This window comes from Triticum urartu, chromosome 6, assembly GCF_003073215.2.
Source record: "Triticum urartu cultivar G1812 chromosome 6, Tu2.1, whole genome shotgun sequence".
NCBI classification, from domain to species: domain Eukaryota; kingdom Viridiplantae; phylum Streptophyta; class Magnoliopsida; order Poales; family Poaceae; genus Triticum; species Triticum urartu.
In genome coordinates this window covers 430,797,056-430,813,821 of record NC_053027.1, presented here as the reverse complement: position 1 = coordinate 430,813,821, position 16,766 = coordinate 430,797,056, and the positions used below count along the sequence as shown (strand labels likewise).

Genomic DNA, 16,766 nt, shown 5'->3' with positions numbered 1-16,766 from the left:
CCCTAATGCGCGCCATTGCCCGAACGAACACCCCGCCGACCGATCATGGCCATGGTCATGGAGAACCAGCAGCCGGTGGCGCAGATGCAGCTGATCCCGGCGCCGCCGCGCCCGCCTCCTCCCCCGCCGCCGGCGCCCCAGGCCTACAAGCACCACTGCAAGGTGTGCAAGAAGGGGTTCATGTGCGGACGGGCGCTCGGCGGGCACATGAGGGCGCACGGGATCGCGGACGACGCGCTAGCCGCCGAGGATGCCTTCGATGATGATGGCGGCGGTGTCGGCGAATCGTCCGAGGCGGGGAGCCCGTCGCCGACGACGGCCAAACGCATGTACGGGCTCCGCGCCAACCCTGGACGGCTACGGAACTGCCGGGTGTGCGAGAACTGCGGGAAGGAGTTCACGTCGTGGAAGTCGTTGCTGGATCATGGAAGGTGCAGCTTTGACGAGGACGATGATTTGGATGGCTCGCTCCGTTCGTCGTCGCCACCGCATAATAACGCCGACGAAGGCTTGGATGAGGACGACGAGGAGGAAGGGGACCTGGCGTTGGCCTCCGGGTGGTCCAAGGGGAAACGGTCACGCCGCGCCAAGGTGATGATCGCCGGGAGCAGTGCCATATCGGAAGTGCAACAGCCGGCCCCATCAAGCGAGGAGGAGGACCTTGCCAATTGCCTCGTCATGCTCTCCTCGTCTCGTGTCACGCAACCAACAGTGCATGTGGATGCCGACCAGGAGTCGTCCGCATCAGCGAGCAAGGATGAAGAAAGGAATAAACTCCTGGTGCCACAACCGCTCTCGATCATCCCTCCCATGACAGCACAGTTCAAGTTTTCTGCGCCTCAGGTGGTAGTGGCGCAGCACGTTCCAACCGTCCCACGCGGCTTGTTTGAATGCAAGGCGTGCAAGAAGGTGTTCACCTCACACCAGGCTCTCGGCGGGCACCGTGCCAGCCACAAGAAAGTTAAAGGGTGCTTCGCCGCCAAGCTTGAGAGCAGCCGCAACGAGAGTACCCACCAACAGGCTATGGCATCGGCTGCTCTACACGACAACACCAGGGCCATCCCTGAGGCTGTAGGAGATACCAGCACTGCAGAAGGGAAGTCGGGTAACCTCGATGCCGGCAAGGCGACGAGTGTTGGCGCCGGCGAGTTCGTTGTGCCCGCAGCAACGACGGAAATGGCCATTATGCCGATCGCTGATGCAGCGCCGGTAGCAGCCGCCTTTTCTCCGTTCAAGAAGAAGGGGAAGGTGCACGAATGCTCCATCTGCCACCGCGTGTTCACGTCGGGGCAAGCGCTCGGGGGCCACAAGCGGTGCCACTGGCTCACCTCCAGCGCAACGGACCCCGCCAAGCTCCAGCCCGTCGTTCCCGATCACCTCATGGCGGCCATGTGCCACCACCTCACCCTCGGCCGCCCGATGTTCGACACGGCGGACCAGCGAATCCTTGATCTCAACGTGCCAACAAATCCGTCGGCTGAGGCGGTCGCCACCAGACAGGCCGCCGAGCTCAACGACATCCCGCTCTGCCTCAACGCGCCGGCGTCCATGTATGTGCAGTCCTGGACGGGGCACAGCAACGCCAGCCACGTGAACAAGACCGGGACGAGCAGCCGCAACGACGCGGCTGCCGGAGGCGGCGCGGCCACGGAGGACGAGGCCGATAGCACCAGTGCGAAGAGGGCCAAGGTCAGCGACCTCAAGGACATGAAGGTGGCCGGAGAGTCGCTGTCGTGGCTGCAGGTTGGCATCGGCATTTCCTCGTCGGAGAACAACGAGAAGAGTGCTCAGGAGGGAGCCTAACTACTCACACAGCCGAGGTCACACCAATTAATTAATCTACTGATCAAGTAATTAGATTTTGACCTTTGTTGGGTACGTATATATATAGAGTAAGCACTTACCATATATTAATTGTCATATGGAGTATATGCTCGGTGTATATGCTGCATATGCATGTAATATTATTGCAAAGTTAGAAACTGAATGCCCTATGTGCATACGCCATCCCAACTTCCGGGGAACTACTGTTGGCGACTGTAATTATGCAAGTCGGCTTATTTCCAACATGTTTCCTTCCGGTTTTTTAGAAAGCATTGGATTTATTTTCTTCTACTCTTTCTATCATGTAACTGTAATTAATTAATTGATTAATATGTTGCTCCGCAAGAGTTTCTAAACCAGTATTACTAGAAGACACCCACGTGTTGCGGCGGAACTAAACAACAATTTAGAGAGATATAACAAAATGAAAACATGTGTGCGATATTTATCTGAGTGACACATTTCAAAATGAAACCAGTATATTTCATGCATCTTCTCATTTCCAATCTCACCATACTACTGAGAGTTTGAAACAGCTGAGTACATATATGTAGCTTATTCGGGGTTTCTAAAGAATATGACATTGTGACTTACAGTGAGGATGACAACTATTTTGATGGAGGCTACAATGTGGCCTACAATAACAAAGACAACAACGTGGTATTTAACCGAGGAAAATGAAGGAAAGCTAGTTGAAATTACCCCAAGCTACCTCTCGCTCAACCAATGACCTACAAATCCGAAAGGCGCCTTAGAAGATTCATATTAAAAGGATGGTCAATTGATAAAGAGAAGAGTAATTGAATCACTCAAAAGAAAATGAAGTTTTCAGAAAATTAGGGCATACAAAAATATAACTTTGATGATAAATGCCATAGTAAAAAATCTTAATGTACAACACATGTGACCACTTCGAGAGAATAATTGCACAAAATAGGAGCTAGGTGGCAGATGATTGTATATTTGTATCCATGAGCACGAAACATGTGGAGTTAGACATCCATGTATCATAATATCATACTTGCATGAAGTATGTTAGGCATGGAAAGATTATAGTAAATAACACAATTACGAACCAGCAAATACGGTTAAAACTAAATTTCTATAAGACCAAGTGATTTGTTGCACATCCAGAAACATAAAAATTAGGAAATATAAATACTTACTATAGGGCATCTTCAAAGCGAACCATCAAATCGTCCGCTTTCGTCCGGACCGTGCTGTCCGGACAGAGAATGCCATCCAACGCGGTACCCGATCGATCCGTAGAGCGGCCCGGACATCCGTTTTCCTGCAAAATGAAATCAAACAATGGAGGGCTTTGCTGAAATCCGGACATCCGTCTAGCCAGTGAAAAGCCACTATGTGGCCTCGTCCGTGTAGGATGATGGAAGGCTAATGCTATTTGGCAGAATGAGAACGTGATTAGTAATTGATTAGCATGATGTTTGGCGGAAGGCTTCAAGCTAGCTAGCTTGATTTGACGGAAGGCACATAGTTAGCTGATTTACTTAGCGGAAAGTTGTAATTATTACTAAATGCATTGCTTCCGCCAAATGTTAGAGCACCTTCTTCAAAAGCACTGATGTTAATTAATCTCTTTTCTTTTTTTCCAAAATGCATTGTTTGGCTGAAGTCTTTGGCGAAGCTGCATGCAATGCAATGCAATGCATTGCTTTGTGTTGCATTTGGCCAAAGGTGTGTGTAATGCATGTTGCTTGTTTGGCAGAAGATGTTGTTTAGTTTTTTCTTTAATTTGACTGTTGTTTAGCATGTTTAGTAGAAAGATTGTTGCGGACATTTGTGGCTACGATTGGATGGCCGGCTCTCACATTAGTGTCTGCGGACTGGTCTTCGATTCCCGAACGGATGCGTGTTTAGTTTGCGAAGCGTTGGATATGCCCTTATCTGGAGCTATATCTTGGCCTACCTAGTCGCTTTGTCTTAACGTCAGCAACTGTTGGGGCCCATTTGTCAGAATTTTTGACCGATGAAACTGACAAATCGATACGACTGCCGGATCTAAGGGACAAATCGGCTGATCAAAGGTGACAGTCTTGACCGTCACTGGATATAAGGGACAAATCGGCCGATCAAAGGTGACAGTCTTGACCGTCACCAAAAATGGACATACGTGAGAACAATGGATTCATCACATGAGATACGATATTACGTGACGGAAAAAGTGAAACTGTCAAGTTTTTTTTTGTGATGGCACTTTAGTGATTGTGGGGTGACAACCTAAACCGTCCGCAACACATTTTAGGTGCCGAAAAATGATTTTACGTGACACAAGTAAATTGTCGCTAAAAGTCTTCCGTTTTATAGTGAAAGCATAAAAAATATGTCAGAAAATTAAACAAGAGAAGAAAAAATATACCACGTGGGTAACTTACGGACTAACCAATAAACCGGGAAGTAACATTGTTAGGCATAGAAATGTCTGCAGAGGAAGAGAGACTAGGAGTACAACATGGAAATTCAGTCTCAAGTCCAGGCTGCAAAAAAACTGTACTAAACCTTCTAAACCCCATCATGTAGGGGCTCCCAACGGCCTAAACACCGATTTTGCCGAGTTGCAAATAAACTTATTTACAAGGAAAACCTTATCCTCCACCAGCGTGTGCTGCATCTGATCAACCGCCTGAGGAGGGGGCTGCGCATATATGTAATCCTATATACTTAAGAAGTTCACCCCCACTACATGATTTATCTCAACATGCAGGCTTTTCACGTCACCATGGTGCCACATCACCCTTCAGTTTCCAAACAACACCTAATCGATCTCTTTTCTGTGACCAACCACGCTCGGTCTTTCACCTACCGCGCTCTTCCACTCAGGAAGAAAAATTCTCCCTGAAGCGAGCGGCCGCCGTTTCCTCTTCCAATCACAAGCAGCCTGACATTAGTCTGGATGCATCATATCTCACTTCCGTCGGTGTCTCATCTTCATCTCCTCCTTCCCCTAAAAAGGCGTTTTACCTCCTCTTTATTTTTCCCTTTCCCTTCATCTCCCCCGTACAGTTTTCCTCACACAAACGAATCATCTCTCATTCTCTCTGTCTTATTATTGCATCCAATTCAACAGCAGTATATAGCCAACCATCGGATCAGCTGTTGCACAACTACCAGATCGAAAAATTTGCCACCTTCAGTAGCGATGGTGATGTTGAACTGCTGATGGCGCCATGCCACCACAGACCTGCACGCAGCTGCCGACCTGGGCTCCTATGATCACCGGTTAAACTAAGCCCTGTTGCCCATCAATAGAGCCTGTGGGTTCCGCCGTTCCGGTGGTCCGAGCCCCACGCCCAGTGCTCACCGTGATCCACATGCGCCATCGTCGGCGCCATCCTCGAACATCACCTGCAGGAAAGGTGGGGGCTCTCCTTCCTCTATTTTTTCGGATCTGAGCAATTTTTCTTTTTTTTCGTTGCATGGATCTGAGCAAGTTTAGTGATTTAGCTTTAGATTGATTCTATGATTTGGGTGTGGTAGGAAGCCTCTTTTTTAGCAGCTCCGCTCGATCTCCAAGCACCTTCTCTCCGGCAGAAAGTCTAGCCAATTCCTCTCACCTACAAACCTCTCTGATTGAAGAACAATCGTGTAAGCGTGTAAAGAGATAAGATAGATTGTGCTCAGCTATATGACCTACCTGGTAAGTTTTGACTGGAGTTACTAGATGGTGAAAATTTCTTTTCATTAGTTTTGTTTAATTTTCTAGAAGGAATAGACATATGAAACTTACTATTTACTACATGCAGCTACAGTCGTCTCTCTCTCTCTCTCCCTCTCTCTCTCGCGCACACACACATGTTATTTTAGTATGAATTCTATTTGTATTTTTATTGCTTTCCTTGGATTGTTCTGTAGAAGCAGCATATGACATAATGTTGTTCATTTTCAGGTTTGTTGTTCTCTAGCAGTATATTATTCCACTGTGAATAACATGAGATCGGTCTAATATCCGAGTGATACCATTGTGTGACTAGCATTATCGTTCATCTACTCCAAGGTTCAAAATTCAAGGTTTTGTTTTTCGGTTGCTAGGCATTCTGGAGGTTCCATGTTTTATGCAATTCGTCCATGCTGAGATATAATTTCAAATGCCACGTGGTTTCATACTCCCAGTCATGTCCTTAACATGTCTATTTGCTCCTCCTACATATTCCTTTCATATATGTCATAGCACAGCCCATAATCAAATAGTGCATTTCCTGCTTCTAAAAGGTACGTTTTTTCTTCCCTTAATTTGGTGATACATCATAATTTACAGGTTTCTAATGGTGTTAGTGTTTTTTCTGCTGAATGCTCAACCTGACCGCACCTTTAGGTTTACATTCATGTTTTTAATATAGTGAAGAATATAGTACACTTCCTTGGGTAGGATGTACAAGTTTGATGACAAATAAGGGCCAATGAGGGTGCTATCGTGTTTCCTGGTTTGGAGATAGATCTTATCATTTTATTTTATTTTATTTTATTTATATGACGTGTTTCTGGTTCGGAGATAGATGCTAGAATAGTAACCGATGTTAAGTTTTCATGCACGCATGTATAACTACAATGAAACAATCTTCTCTATGGTTAAGCACTTGGATATTATCTTTTCAAACCTATGGCTTAACTTGACAAATGTAATAATAAAATATAAATTTCTACAGTTAGAATATCACTAGATGATTGCTCTGGTGTTGATGACAATTCTAGCCTAAAAAGTCTATCCTCGCTGAGAGTCAACTATGACCCCATCTGATTATCCTTTGGTTTAATTGTTAAATGTAACCTGGCACCCTATTAATTAAGATGTAATAAAATGGAGTATATATGTTCTTCTACTCGGGAACCATGCCATTTTTACACCTTTGGATGATAAATCTCAGCAAACTATACATCCATTCCTTTTCGTCTCAGTGATGCATTCTGAATTTCTAATTAAGAAAATAGGGAGATGCTCTAAACAATGTTTCCTAACATTTCATATTGTTCCATCCAAGGTTCAAAGAAAAGTTATGTGGTTATTATTTCTTAGAATAAATCATTCTTTTGTACGACAAATTCCCGCAGCAACGCGCGGGGTATTATCTAGTTCTCCTAGAAACATAATACAAATAGTAGCCCCTGGCTTTTGTCAACGGTCATCCCATATCACAAGCTAATAGGGAATCATCGAGGAATCGACATAAAAAGAGTCAAAACATATAGATAGCACCTCAAAATATAGAAACCAAATGTAGGAACCGTCCACAAAGGTAGTAATCATGCGCTCAAGGCAACCCACATGTATCAGCTAGCCAAGCAGCTATCACACAAGAAATCTTAGTAAGGATATATGATAGACAAAAGGAAATATAACAACAGAAGAAAAGAAAAACAAACCTTCCAAGAGGAGTGTCGGTGTCAAAACCGGCGGATCTCGGGTAGGGGGTCCCGAACTGTGCGTCTAGGCCGGATGATAACAGGAGACAAGGGACACAAAGTTTTACCCAGGTTCGGGCCCTCTCGATGGAGGTAAAACCCTATGTCCTGCTTGATTAATATTGATGATATGGGTAGTACAAGAGTAGATCTACCACGAGATCGAGGAGGCTAAACCCTAGAAGCTAGCCTATGGTATGATTGTTGATGTGTATGTTCTACGGACTAAAACCCTCTGGTTTATATAGACACCGGATAGGGTTAGGGTTACATAGAGTCGGTTACAACGGTAGGAGATCTTCATATCGGTATCGCCAAGCTTGCCTTCCACGCCAAGGAAAGTCCCTTCCGGACACGGGATGGAGTCTTCAGTCTTGTATCTTCATAGTCCAGGAGTTCGGCTGAAGGTATAGTCCGGCTATCCGAACACCTCCTAATCCAGGACTCCCTCAGTAGCCCCTGAACCAGGCTTCAATGACGATGAGTCCGGCGCGCAGATTGTCTTCGGCATTGCAAGGCGGGTTCTCCTCCAAATTCCGTGTACCTGTTTGAATAAAGTCCGGTTTCTTGTAGATGTTGCGCTCCTTGGCTTCTATGCCCAATAATGGCCGCTTCCCACGTATCAAACGAATACGAAAAGTCTGAGTGTTTTTACATTCACACCCCTAGCCGCGTAAATGAGCTGCCCTATTTAAGGGGATGAGGATTTAGATCCAATCCACACCTTCTCTCCTCCGCGAGTGTTCATCAGGGCACATCCGACAAAGGTCCATTCCACCATGGCCAGCCATCGCAACTCCTCCCCTCGCCCTTCCAGCCCTAAGCCTGGATATTGGGAGAGATGTTCCACCCCGCACAGCAAGCTAGTGACGCTCCAGACCAAGGGATTTCTCCCCCCGGCCTATATGGTCCCGGTTCGAGCCGGTCTTGCCGTCTACAACGGCGGAGAGCAAGCAGAGAATGCCCCTAATCCCTCCAAAGGAGAGCGGGTGTGCCTTGTCCCTTACTTAGTAAGGGGGCTTGGATTTCCAATCCACCCATTTCTCCGGGGGCTGCTGGAGTTCTACGGCCTCTAGCTACATCATCTCACGCCTACCTCAGTATTGCATATCGCGGGCTTTGTAGCCCTCTGCGAGCTGTTCTTGGGTATTGAAGCTCATTTCGAACTGTGGAAGGAGTTATTTTGCCTCGTGCCCCATTCCAAGAAGGGGTCAATGTATCAAGTAGGCGGAGCCGAAGTGTGGCGCATCGCCGGGACTGGATATCTGTTCGGAACCCCAAAGAAGGCGTCCGAAGACTGGCCCTCAGAATGGTTCTATATAGAAGACGTCCTGCTACCGGATCCTGTCTGGATCGGCCTCCCTGAATTCAACAGTGCTCCCTTAAAGAAGCGCCTAAGCTGGCGCCCACGGAGCCCTCAGAGGGAAAGCGACAGGGACATCATTTACCTGATGGGCCGAATAATATTGTTAGCCCATTCCGGACTAACCATGATCGGGGTTATGGCCGAATGCATTAGGCGGGGGGTGCAGCCGCTTCAGTATAGAAGCCACCCCATGTGGGACTTCAACGCGGAGGACGACGCCACCCGCTACGGTCGTAAGGGGCCGGATTTAGCTGCCGCTCTACTGAAGATCTTGTCCACTTTATATAAGGGAGAAGAGGAGGAATTCCTCCGCGTCAACCCTTAGGGCGGATTCTCCATGCACAATCCCCCAAGCTGGGTAAGCGGCCGTATTTACTTGTCTATCCGTTTTGTATTCCCATTGTTAAATATTCAGTCTGATGACTTCAACGCAGGAACTGCGCCGGGCTGTTAAGGAAATAAGCAGCTCTCCTCCACAACCCGAGGACCCAGGACGGTCCCTCGACCCGGCCTCTCAAGAGGATCCGAACATATCTGTGGAGCTGATTGATGGAGTGTTCCATCAATTGAGCGGGGACAATGCCTTGGTGGCCATTACGGCCGATTACCCAAGGTTAATCCTGACGCCCAGGTACCTGAGATCGAAGTCCCAGTACCCCGAATAGGTGTCCGCCCACTCGTGTTCAGTTTCCTAATTGTAACCGAACTTTACAGGGGAGGTTTTTAAGGCGGAAGGCCGAACCTGCGGCAACAAGCCAACGAGGGGCCGCAGGGCCCTGTGGGCCGAAAAGAAGTGCAGTCCGGACCGAGGCGTCAGCGCAAAGGTATATCGCACCCCCTTATCCCAGGTGTTATACCTTCGAGGCACATTGACACTCGTGCTCTCTTCAGGACAAAGAGACCTCGCCGGACTACACCCGGAGAGGCTGCCAATCACGCCTCCACCAACCAGGCTCCAAAGCCTGGTCCAGAGGCGGAGGCGAACGCAAGGCGCGCGCCAGACGCTCCTTCGACGGAGGATGTGGATGGGTTGTCTGCCACCAACTCTGAGGTGGAGAGTGCCATGAACCACAGGCGTCGCCGGACAATTCTTCGCGACGCTTGTTTCTCCCAAGGGGCGTTAGATTCCTTTAACTCGGGAGATGCGCACCTCCGTGCCGCTTAAAATGGTCTAGCCAGAGCCACGGAGCAATATGTAAAAGACATACGGGTAAGAAAATTTTGGTAATTATATATATAGCAGTAGCCCTCGAGACTTGAAACAGTTAGAATAACTGATTTAAGGATCATTTGATATGCAGGTTCTTACAGAAAAGAATTTCCTACTATCCAAGGAGCTGGAAGAGTGCAAAGCCCAACTGGAGGCCGCACTAGCCGCGGCAGGGGAGCCTAAGGAGACCCCCTCTGGTAATATACACTTCGAAAGATAAGTATTTTGCGAAGCACGGCTTTGGTGCGAATCTGAAAAATGAGATTGCAGATGGCGCCGGATTGAATCCGGAAAGGCAACACCTCCTACGCCAGCTAAAGGCTGGTGAGAGGGTGCTATTAAAGGTGATGGGGGAGAAGAACGATCTCCAAGATGCCAACACCAGGCTGGGCGTCGAGCTGAAAGATGTTCGTGCCCAGCTGTCAGACTCCGTGGAGGAGAATCAGTGGTTTCGGCGCGGCATATTTAGTAAGTGCTTGAACGAACCTTTTGAAAGAAAGTTCGGCGGGGAAGTCGACTAACAGAGCAATGTCTGTAGGTGTGCTAACAGGTCGTCCTGCAGAGGAGATGCCCGGTTCTACGGGTGACCTTCTTCCCGAGCTCTCGCAATTGCTTGATCGAGTTCGGCAGGCGATGCGAGGCGTCGCCCAGGCCCTGTGGCCATCCGTCTCCATGCCCGAAGGTCTTGGAGAGCTTGCGGAGAAGCTAAAGGGAGCACGGCGGCGCTTCCGATTGTGGAAGATATCAGCCTGCCATCAAGGCGCTAGGGAGGCCTGGGCCATGGTGAAGACGCGGTACGCAAAGGCTAACCCCAACCACATGGCCGAGGTCGGTCCAGTAGGGCCCGATGGGAAGGAGATCCCTGTAAGCTTAGTATACGGCCAAGTAGAGTTGGCCGCAAAGTATTCCCAGCAGGACTGTAAATTAGACAGCCTGTTAGATGGTATTGAAGAGGAATACAACCAGTCAAAATGACTATGTAATTTAATTGACATTTATAATGCCTTCTAGCCGGATTGTAGATCATTTATCATGGCCGACCTTTTCGCTTTAGCCTCGGGACCTGATGGTCCGGAGTGTGTCCGAATTCCCATGCGGTTATATAGGAACCGGGGAATGCATGGAGACCAGGCGTAGGGGTCATTAGGGCGTGAACAGACAAGTGCCCGACTAGGTATGTTATATTACATGGTTAGTAAGAAACATCTTCCAGGGAGAATAGTTTCGTTAGGGGTTCCTTTCCCTGGGAGGCATGCCCTAAGGTGCATGTCCATGCTGCGAAAAGAAACACAGGAAAAACATCTGGGGGCGTATAGATAAAAAAAAGATCATCTTTAGTTCATCGACCGAATATTCCCTTAAGAACGCTAGCTTTCGGCTTCACCCAGTCTGAGGTACACGTCCGGCTGACCCGGCAGTAACAATCGCAGAGGTGCTCCCTTTACCACCTAGCCGAACAATCAGGAACGTAGGGGGTAAGCACAGGAGCCAGGCAACCCAGCTTGGCCAAAACTTAAGTCATATCGATGCATATAATGGTGAATAAAAGGTACATGCCGAAGTGTGACACATGTGTTGGGCATGAAGCCCGTATGAATAAGCTTCTGTTTAAAGAAGCCCCCAGGTTTAATGAGCGCGGATAGCGCGTCACTTTATGAGCCTTTAGAGGCTATAAGAGAGAGAGAGAGAGAGAAAAGAAGAGAAATGTAAGACAGAAAATATAAAAAATGGACAGAGGAAGGAGACGAACACAGAGTCCGACTCTAGGCATAGAATTTTCGGAGACGGGCTGCGTTCCATGGGTTTGGCTCGAGTCGGTTATCCGATGCATCCTGCAGGCGGTACGCTTCACCAGTCAGGACTTGGTCAATTATGAAGGGACCTTCCCACTTGGGCTTGAGTTTGTCCTTTTTCTTGTCCGGTAGTCATAGAACTAATTCGCCAACGTTGTAATGTTTGGCCCGTACTTCTCTGCTTTGGTATCTTCGAGCCTGCTGTTGACAGAATGCGGAACGGGCTTTTGCCACGTCACGCTCCTTCTCCAATGCGTCCAAGCTGTCCTGTCGATCGAGCTCGGCTTCTCTTTCTTCGTACATGCGCACTCGAGGTGAGTCATGAATGATATCGCAAGGCAAAACTGCCTCTGCTCCGTACACCATAAAGAATGATGTGTATCCGGTGGTGCGATTCGGCGTGGTCCGCAGCCCCTAGAGTATGGAGTCGAGCTCCTCTACCCAGTGCGTGTTAGATTCCTTGAGGGACCGCACTAATCTGGGTTTGATGCCGCTCATGATAAGACCATTTGCACGTTCGACCTGACCGTTAGTTTGTGGGTGATAGACGGAAGCATAATCGAGCTTGATGCCCATGTTTTTGCACCAGAGTTTTACCTCGTCGGCCGTGAAGTTCGTGCCGTTATCTGTGATGATGCTGTGGGGGACGCCGTAACAGTGTACAACCCCGGATATAAAGTCTATCACCGGTCCGGATTCGGCCGTCTTAACAGGCTTGGCTTCTATCCATTTGGTGAACTTATCCACCATGACCAGTAAGTATTTTTGCTTGTGGGTTCCGCCTTTAAGGGGTCCAACCATGTCAAGCCCCCAGAACGCGAAGGGCCAAGTAATGGGGATAGTTTGGAGGGCGGTGGGTGGCATATGGCTTTGGTTTGCAAAGAGCTGGCAACCGGTGCATCGTTGGACTAAGTCCTGAGCGTCTGGCCGGGCCGTCGGCCAATAAAAGCATGTATGGAAGGCCTTACTTACAAGAGACCGGGCTGCAGCGTGATGACCGCCAAGTCTGGCATGAATTTCAGCCAGGAGGTTCCGCCCCTCCTCTTCGGAGATGCACCTTTGAAGGACTCCGGTAGTGCTTTTCTTATAAAGCTCTCCCTGGTGGACTCTGTAGGCTTTGGATCGCCATACTATGCAGCGTGCCTCATTTTGGTCCTCGGGGAGTTCCTGCCTAGTAAGGTAGGCGAGGAATGGTTCTGTCCACGGGGCGATGACGGCCATTATTACGTGGGCTGAAGGTGTTATTTCATTGGCAGAGCCTCCGATTATGTCAGAATGTTCGGTGTCGGGCAGTGCGGTTGGGTCCGGGCTATTATTGTTCGGCTCCCCTTCCCATACTATGGATGGCTTGAATAGCCTTTCCAAGAAAATGTTGGGGGGGGGACTACATCGCGTTTTGCGCCGATGCGTGCCAGGACATCTGCCGCCTGATTATTTTCCCAGGCTATATGGTGAAATTCAAGCCCCTCGAACCGAGCTGACATTTTTAGGACGGCGTTGTGGTAAGCTGCCATTTGTGGATCCTTGGCATCGAAGTCTCCATTTATTTGGATATTGCGAGGTTTGAGTCCCCGCGCACCTCTAGGCGTTGAATGCCCATGGATACTGCCATCCGGAGACCATGTAAAAGGGCCTCATATTCGGCTGCATTGTTGGAGTCCGTGTACATAATATGTAGTACGTATTGAACTGTGTCTCCTGTGGGGGACGTCAAAACGACGCCAGCCTCCAGTCCGGCCAACATCTTGGAGCCGTCGAAATGCATGATCCAATTTGAGTATGTGCCGCACTATTTAGGGAGTTCGGCCTCCGTCCATTCTGCGACGAAGTCGGCCAAGACTTGTGACTTGATGGCTCGTCGTGGCTTATAATTTATGTCGAACGGGAGGAGCTCAATGACCCATTTTGCAATCCGGCCCGTTGCGTCACGGTTGTTTATAATATCGTTAAGTTGTACTTTTGAGGCTACTGTTATTGAACACTCTTGAGAGTAGTGTCGTAGCTTCCGGGATGCCATGAATACCGCGTACGCAATCTTTTGATAATGCGGGTATCGTGATTTGCAGGGAGTGAGGACAGTGGACACATAATAGACCGGCTTTTGAAGGGGAAATTTGTGTCCGTCCGCTTCTCGTTCGACGACGAGCACTGCGCTTACAACCTGATGTGTTGCTGCAATGTATAATAGCATTGGTTCGCCAATGTTTGGCGCGGCCAGGACGGGTTTGTTGCCAGTATGGATTTTATTTCGTCGAGTCCGGCCGTGGCTGCGTCCGTCCATTTGAAGTGTTCGGTGCGCCGAAGGAGGCGGTAGAGGGGTAGGGCCTTTTCTCCCAAGCGGGAGATAAAACGTCTTAGAGCCGTCACGCATCCGGTTAACTTTTGTATTTGTTTGAGGTCCTTTGGGATATCCAGTTGCGACAGAGCTCAGATCTTGGCTGGATTTGGTACAATTCCTCTACCGGATACAATGAAGCCCAAGAGCTTTCCGGCTGGAACGCCGAAAATGCATTTTTCCGGGTTGAGCTTGATGTCGTATATTTGGAGGTTATCAAATGTGAGCCTCAAGTCGTCTACTAGAGATTCAACATGTCTAGTTTTGACGACCACATCATCTACACATGCCTCCACTGTTTTGCCGATCTGGCTTGCCAGACATGTCTGAATCATGCGCTGATATGTTGCGCTGGCGTTTTTGAGCCCGAAGGGCATCGTGTTGAAGTAGAATGGTCCGTATGGTGTGATAAATGCCGTTGCGGCTTGGTCTGGTTCTGCCATCTTGATTTGATGGTAGCCAGAATATGCGTCGAGGAAACACAATGAATCATGTCCTGCGGTAGCGTCAATAATTTGATCGATGCGAGGGAGGGGGAAGGGATCCTTTGGGCAAGCCTTGTTAAGGTCTTTAAAATCAACACACAGGCGCCATGATTTGTCCTTGTCTGGTACCATCACCAGGTTTGCTAGCCAGTCCGGATGTTTTATATCTCTGATGAATCCGGCCTCCAATAGCTTTGCTAGCTCCTCTCCCATGGCCTGTCTCTTAGGTTCAGAAAAACGCCGAAGAGTCTGTTTGACAGGTTTGAATCTTGTTTGAATATTTAAGCTGTGCTCGGCCAGCCTGCGTGGGATTCCTGGCAGGTCTGAAGGGTGCCAGGCGAAAATGTCCCAGTTCTCTCGTAGAAACTCTCGCAATGCGGCGTCGACATCAGGGTTTAACTGTGCCCCGATGGAAGCTGTTTTATTGGGGTCCGTTGGATGGACTTGGAATTTGACTATTTCGTCCGCCGGTTTAAAGGAGGTGGACTTGAATCTTTTGTCGAGTACCACATCGTCCCTATTCACCGTAGAGCGCAGTCCAGTCAGCTCCTCAGCCGCTAGGGCTTCGGATAGTGCCTCGAGGGCCAGTGCAGCTGTCTTGTTTTCGACGCGGAGTGCTATGTCCGGATCACTAGCGTGACCTCTTCGGACCTGTAATTATCCGGCGTGCCGAACACCACATCTAGCGTGATTTTTCCTGTACAACGCGCTTCCCGACTGGGGATTATTCCTCTAAAGGTTGTGCTGCTTCGCTCAATGCGGTTCCAGTCTATTTCCATTTTTTGAAGGGTCTCCTCATAAATGAGGTTCAATCCGCTGCCGCCGTCCATGAGTACCTTGGTAAGACGAAAGCCGTCCACTATTGGATTGAGGACCAATGCGGCTGGTGCTCGGGCTGTTCGGAATTTAGGTTCATCACTGGCGTTAAAGGTAATAGTCGTGTCATTCCATGGGTTTATTTTTGCTACTTGGTAGACTTCGGCAAGGCTGTGGAGTGTCCTTTTTCGCATATTATTTAATGCGAAAGTCTCGAAGACTGTTAATACCGTATTGCTGTCTCTGGGGTGGCTTTCTGTGGCCTCCGGAATTAGAAGATTTTCGCCAATTTTGGCCACCTGCCGGAGTATCCAACATGCTCTGAGGCTGTGAGTTGGTGTGGCATCCTCTGTACTGTGAATTTTACAGGGTCCATTAAGCCACCCTTCCAGTACGGTTCCATTCCCTGTAGAGGGTTTTTGCTTTTTAGTGCTTGACCCGGATGACTCGTGATGATGCACCCTTTTATTTCGGACTGGGTTTGTATTCAGGGCCGGATTGTCCCAAAATTTTATTTCGGTTTTCCAGACGCTTTCCATCACACAGTACTTTCGTACAATGGACGCCAAGTCAGCGAAGCGTGTAATATCACGGCGACTTATGGCGTTGAGTATTCCCTTGTCCGTGCAATTATTGCAGAAGATTGAGATTGCGTCTTCCTCGCGGTAGTCCCTTAGCATGTTCTTAACCAGGAGGAATCTGGCCCAGTAATGATGTACTGTTTCATCGGGTTCTTGCCTGATTTTGGATATCTCGCTTATGTTGGGGTGGGTGGGTGGAATTAAATCCGAAGCCTCACCCCATCTAAGGCTCAGAGGCCGAGGAATTTCTGAACTCGAAAATTTGGATTCCTGGATGTTGTCTAATGAATCCAGCCCGTCGCCTGACTCTAAGTTCAGGTCTTGAGTGATATCCTCCCCTTCGCGGGTATCTGGCTTGGAGGGATCGGGAATCCGGACGTAGCGAGTCCTTAAGATAGATGAAGGGTCGCCGCACAGTCCCTCTACCATGGCAACGTGATGGGTGACTTGGGGAGAGTTAATCTCTCTCAGATCGGTTTTAGGCCCAATCTGGTCGTAATCCGTAGCGACTCCCAGGGCGGCGAAGCGATCCAAGAGCTCGTTTATGGAGGAAAGCTCTATTGGATCTAACTGCTCGGCGAGTTCCGAGTTGACATGAAGATTGTTTTCGATGGCTCGAGAGGTCATCGTCGGCGCAGAAGCCGAACAGGCGGTCATAAGAAAGCCACCTAACCGGAGGGTTTGGCCAACAGCCAAAGCTCCCTTAGCAACGGTGCCATCTTTAAAGACGGGGCGAGGCATCCTTTCTGATGGCGACGACACAGAGGAACTCTCAATGGAAGCACCAATGTCGGTGTCAAAACCGGCAGATCTCGGGTATGGGATCCCTAACTGTGCGTCTAGGCCGGATGGTAACAGGAGACAAGGGACACGAAGTTTTACCCAGGTTCGGGCCCTCTCGATGGAGGTAAAACCCTACGTCCTGCTTGATTAATATT

General features: G+C 48.9%; 1 protein-coding gene across 1 annotated transcript; it reads left to right on the top strand.

Moving 5' to 3' along the window:
- Nucleotides 1–45: 45 nt before the first annotated feature.
- On the top strand, nt 46–1,803 carry LOC125516836. Its single transcript, XM_048682135.1, has one exon. It carries the CDS (start codon nt 46–48, stop codon nt 1,801–1,803), a length of 1,758 nt encoding a protein of 585 aa, XP_048538092.1.
- The last annotated feature ends 14,963 nt before the right edge of the window (nt 1,804–16,766 follow it).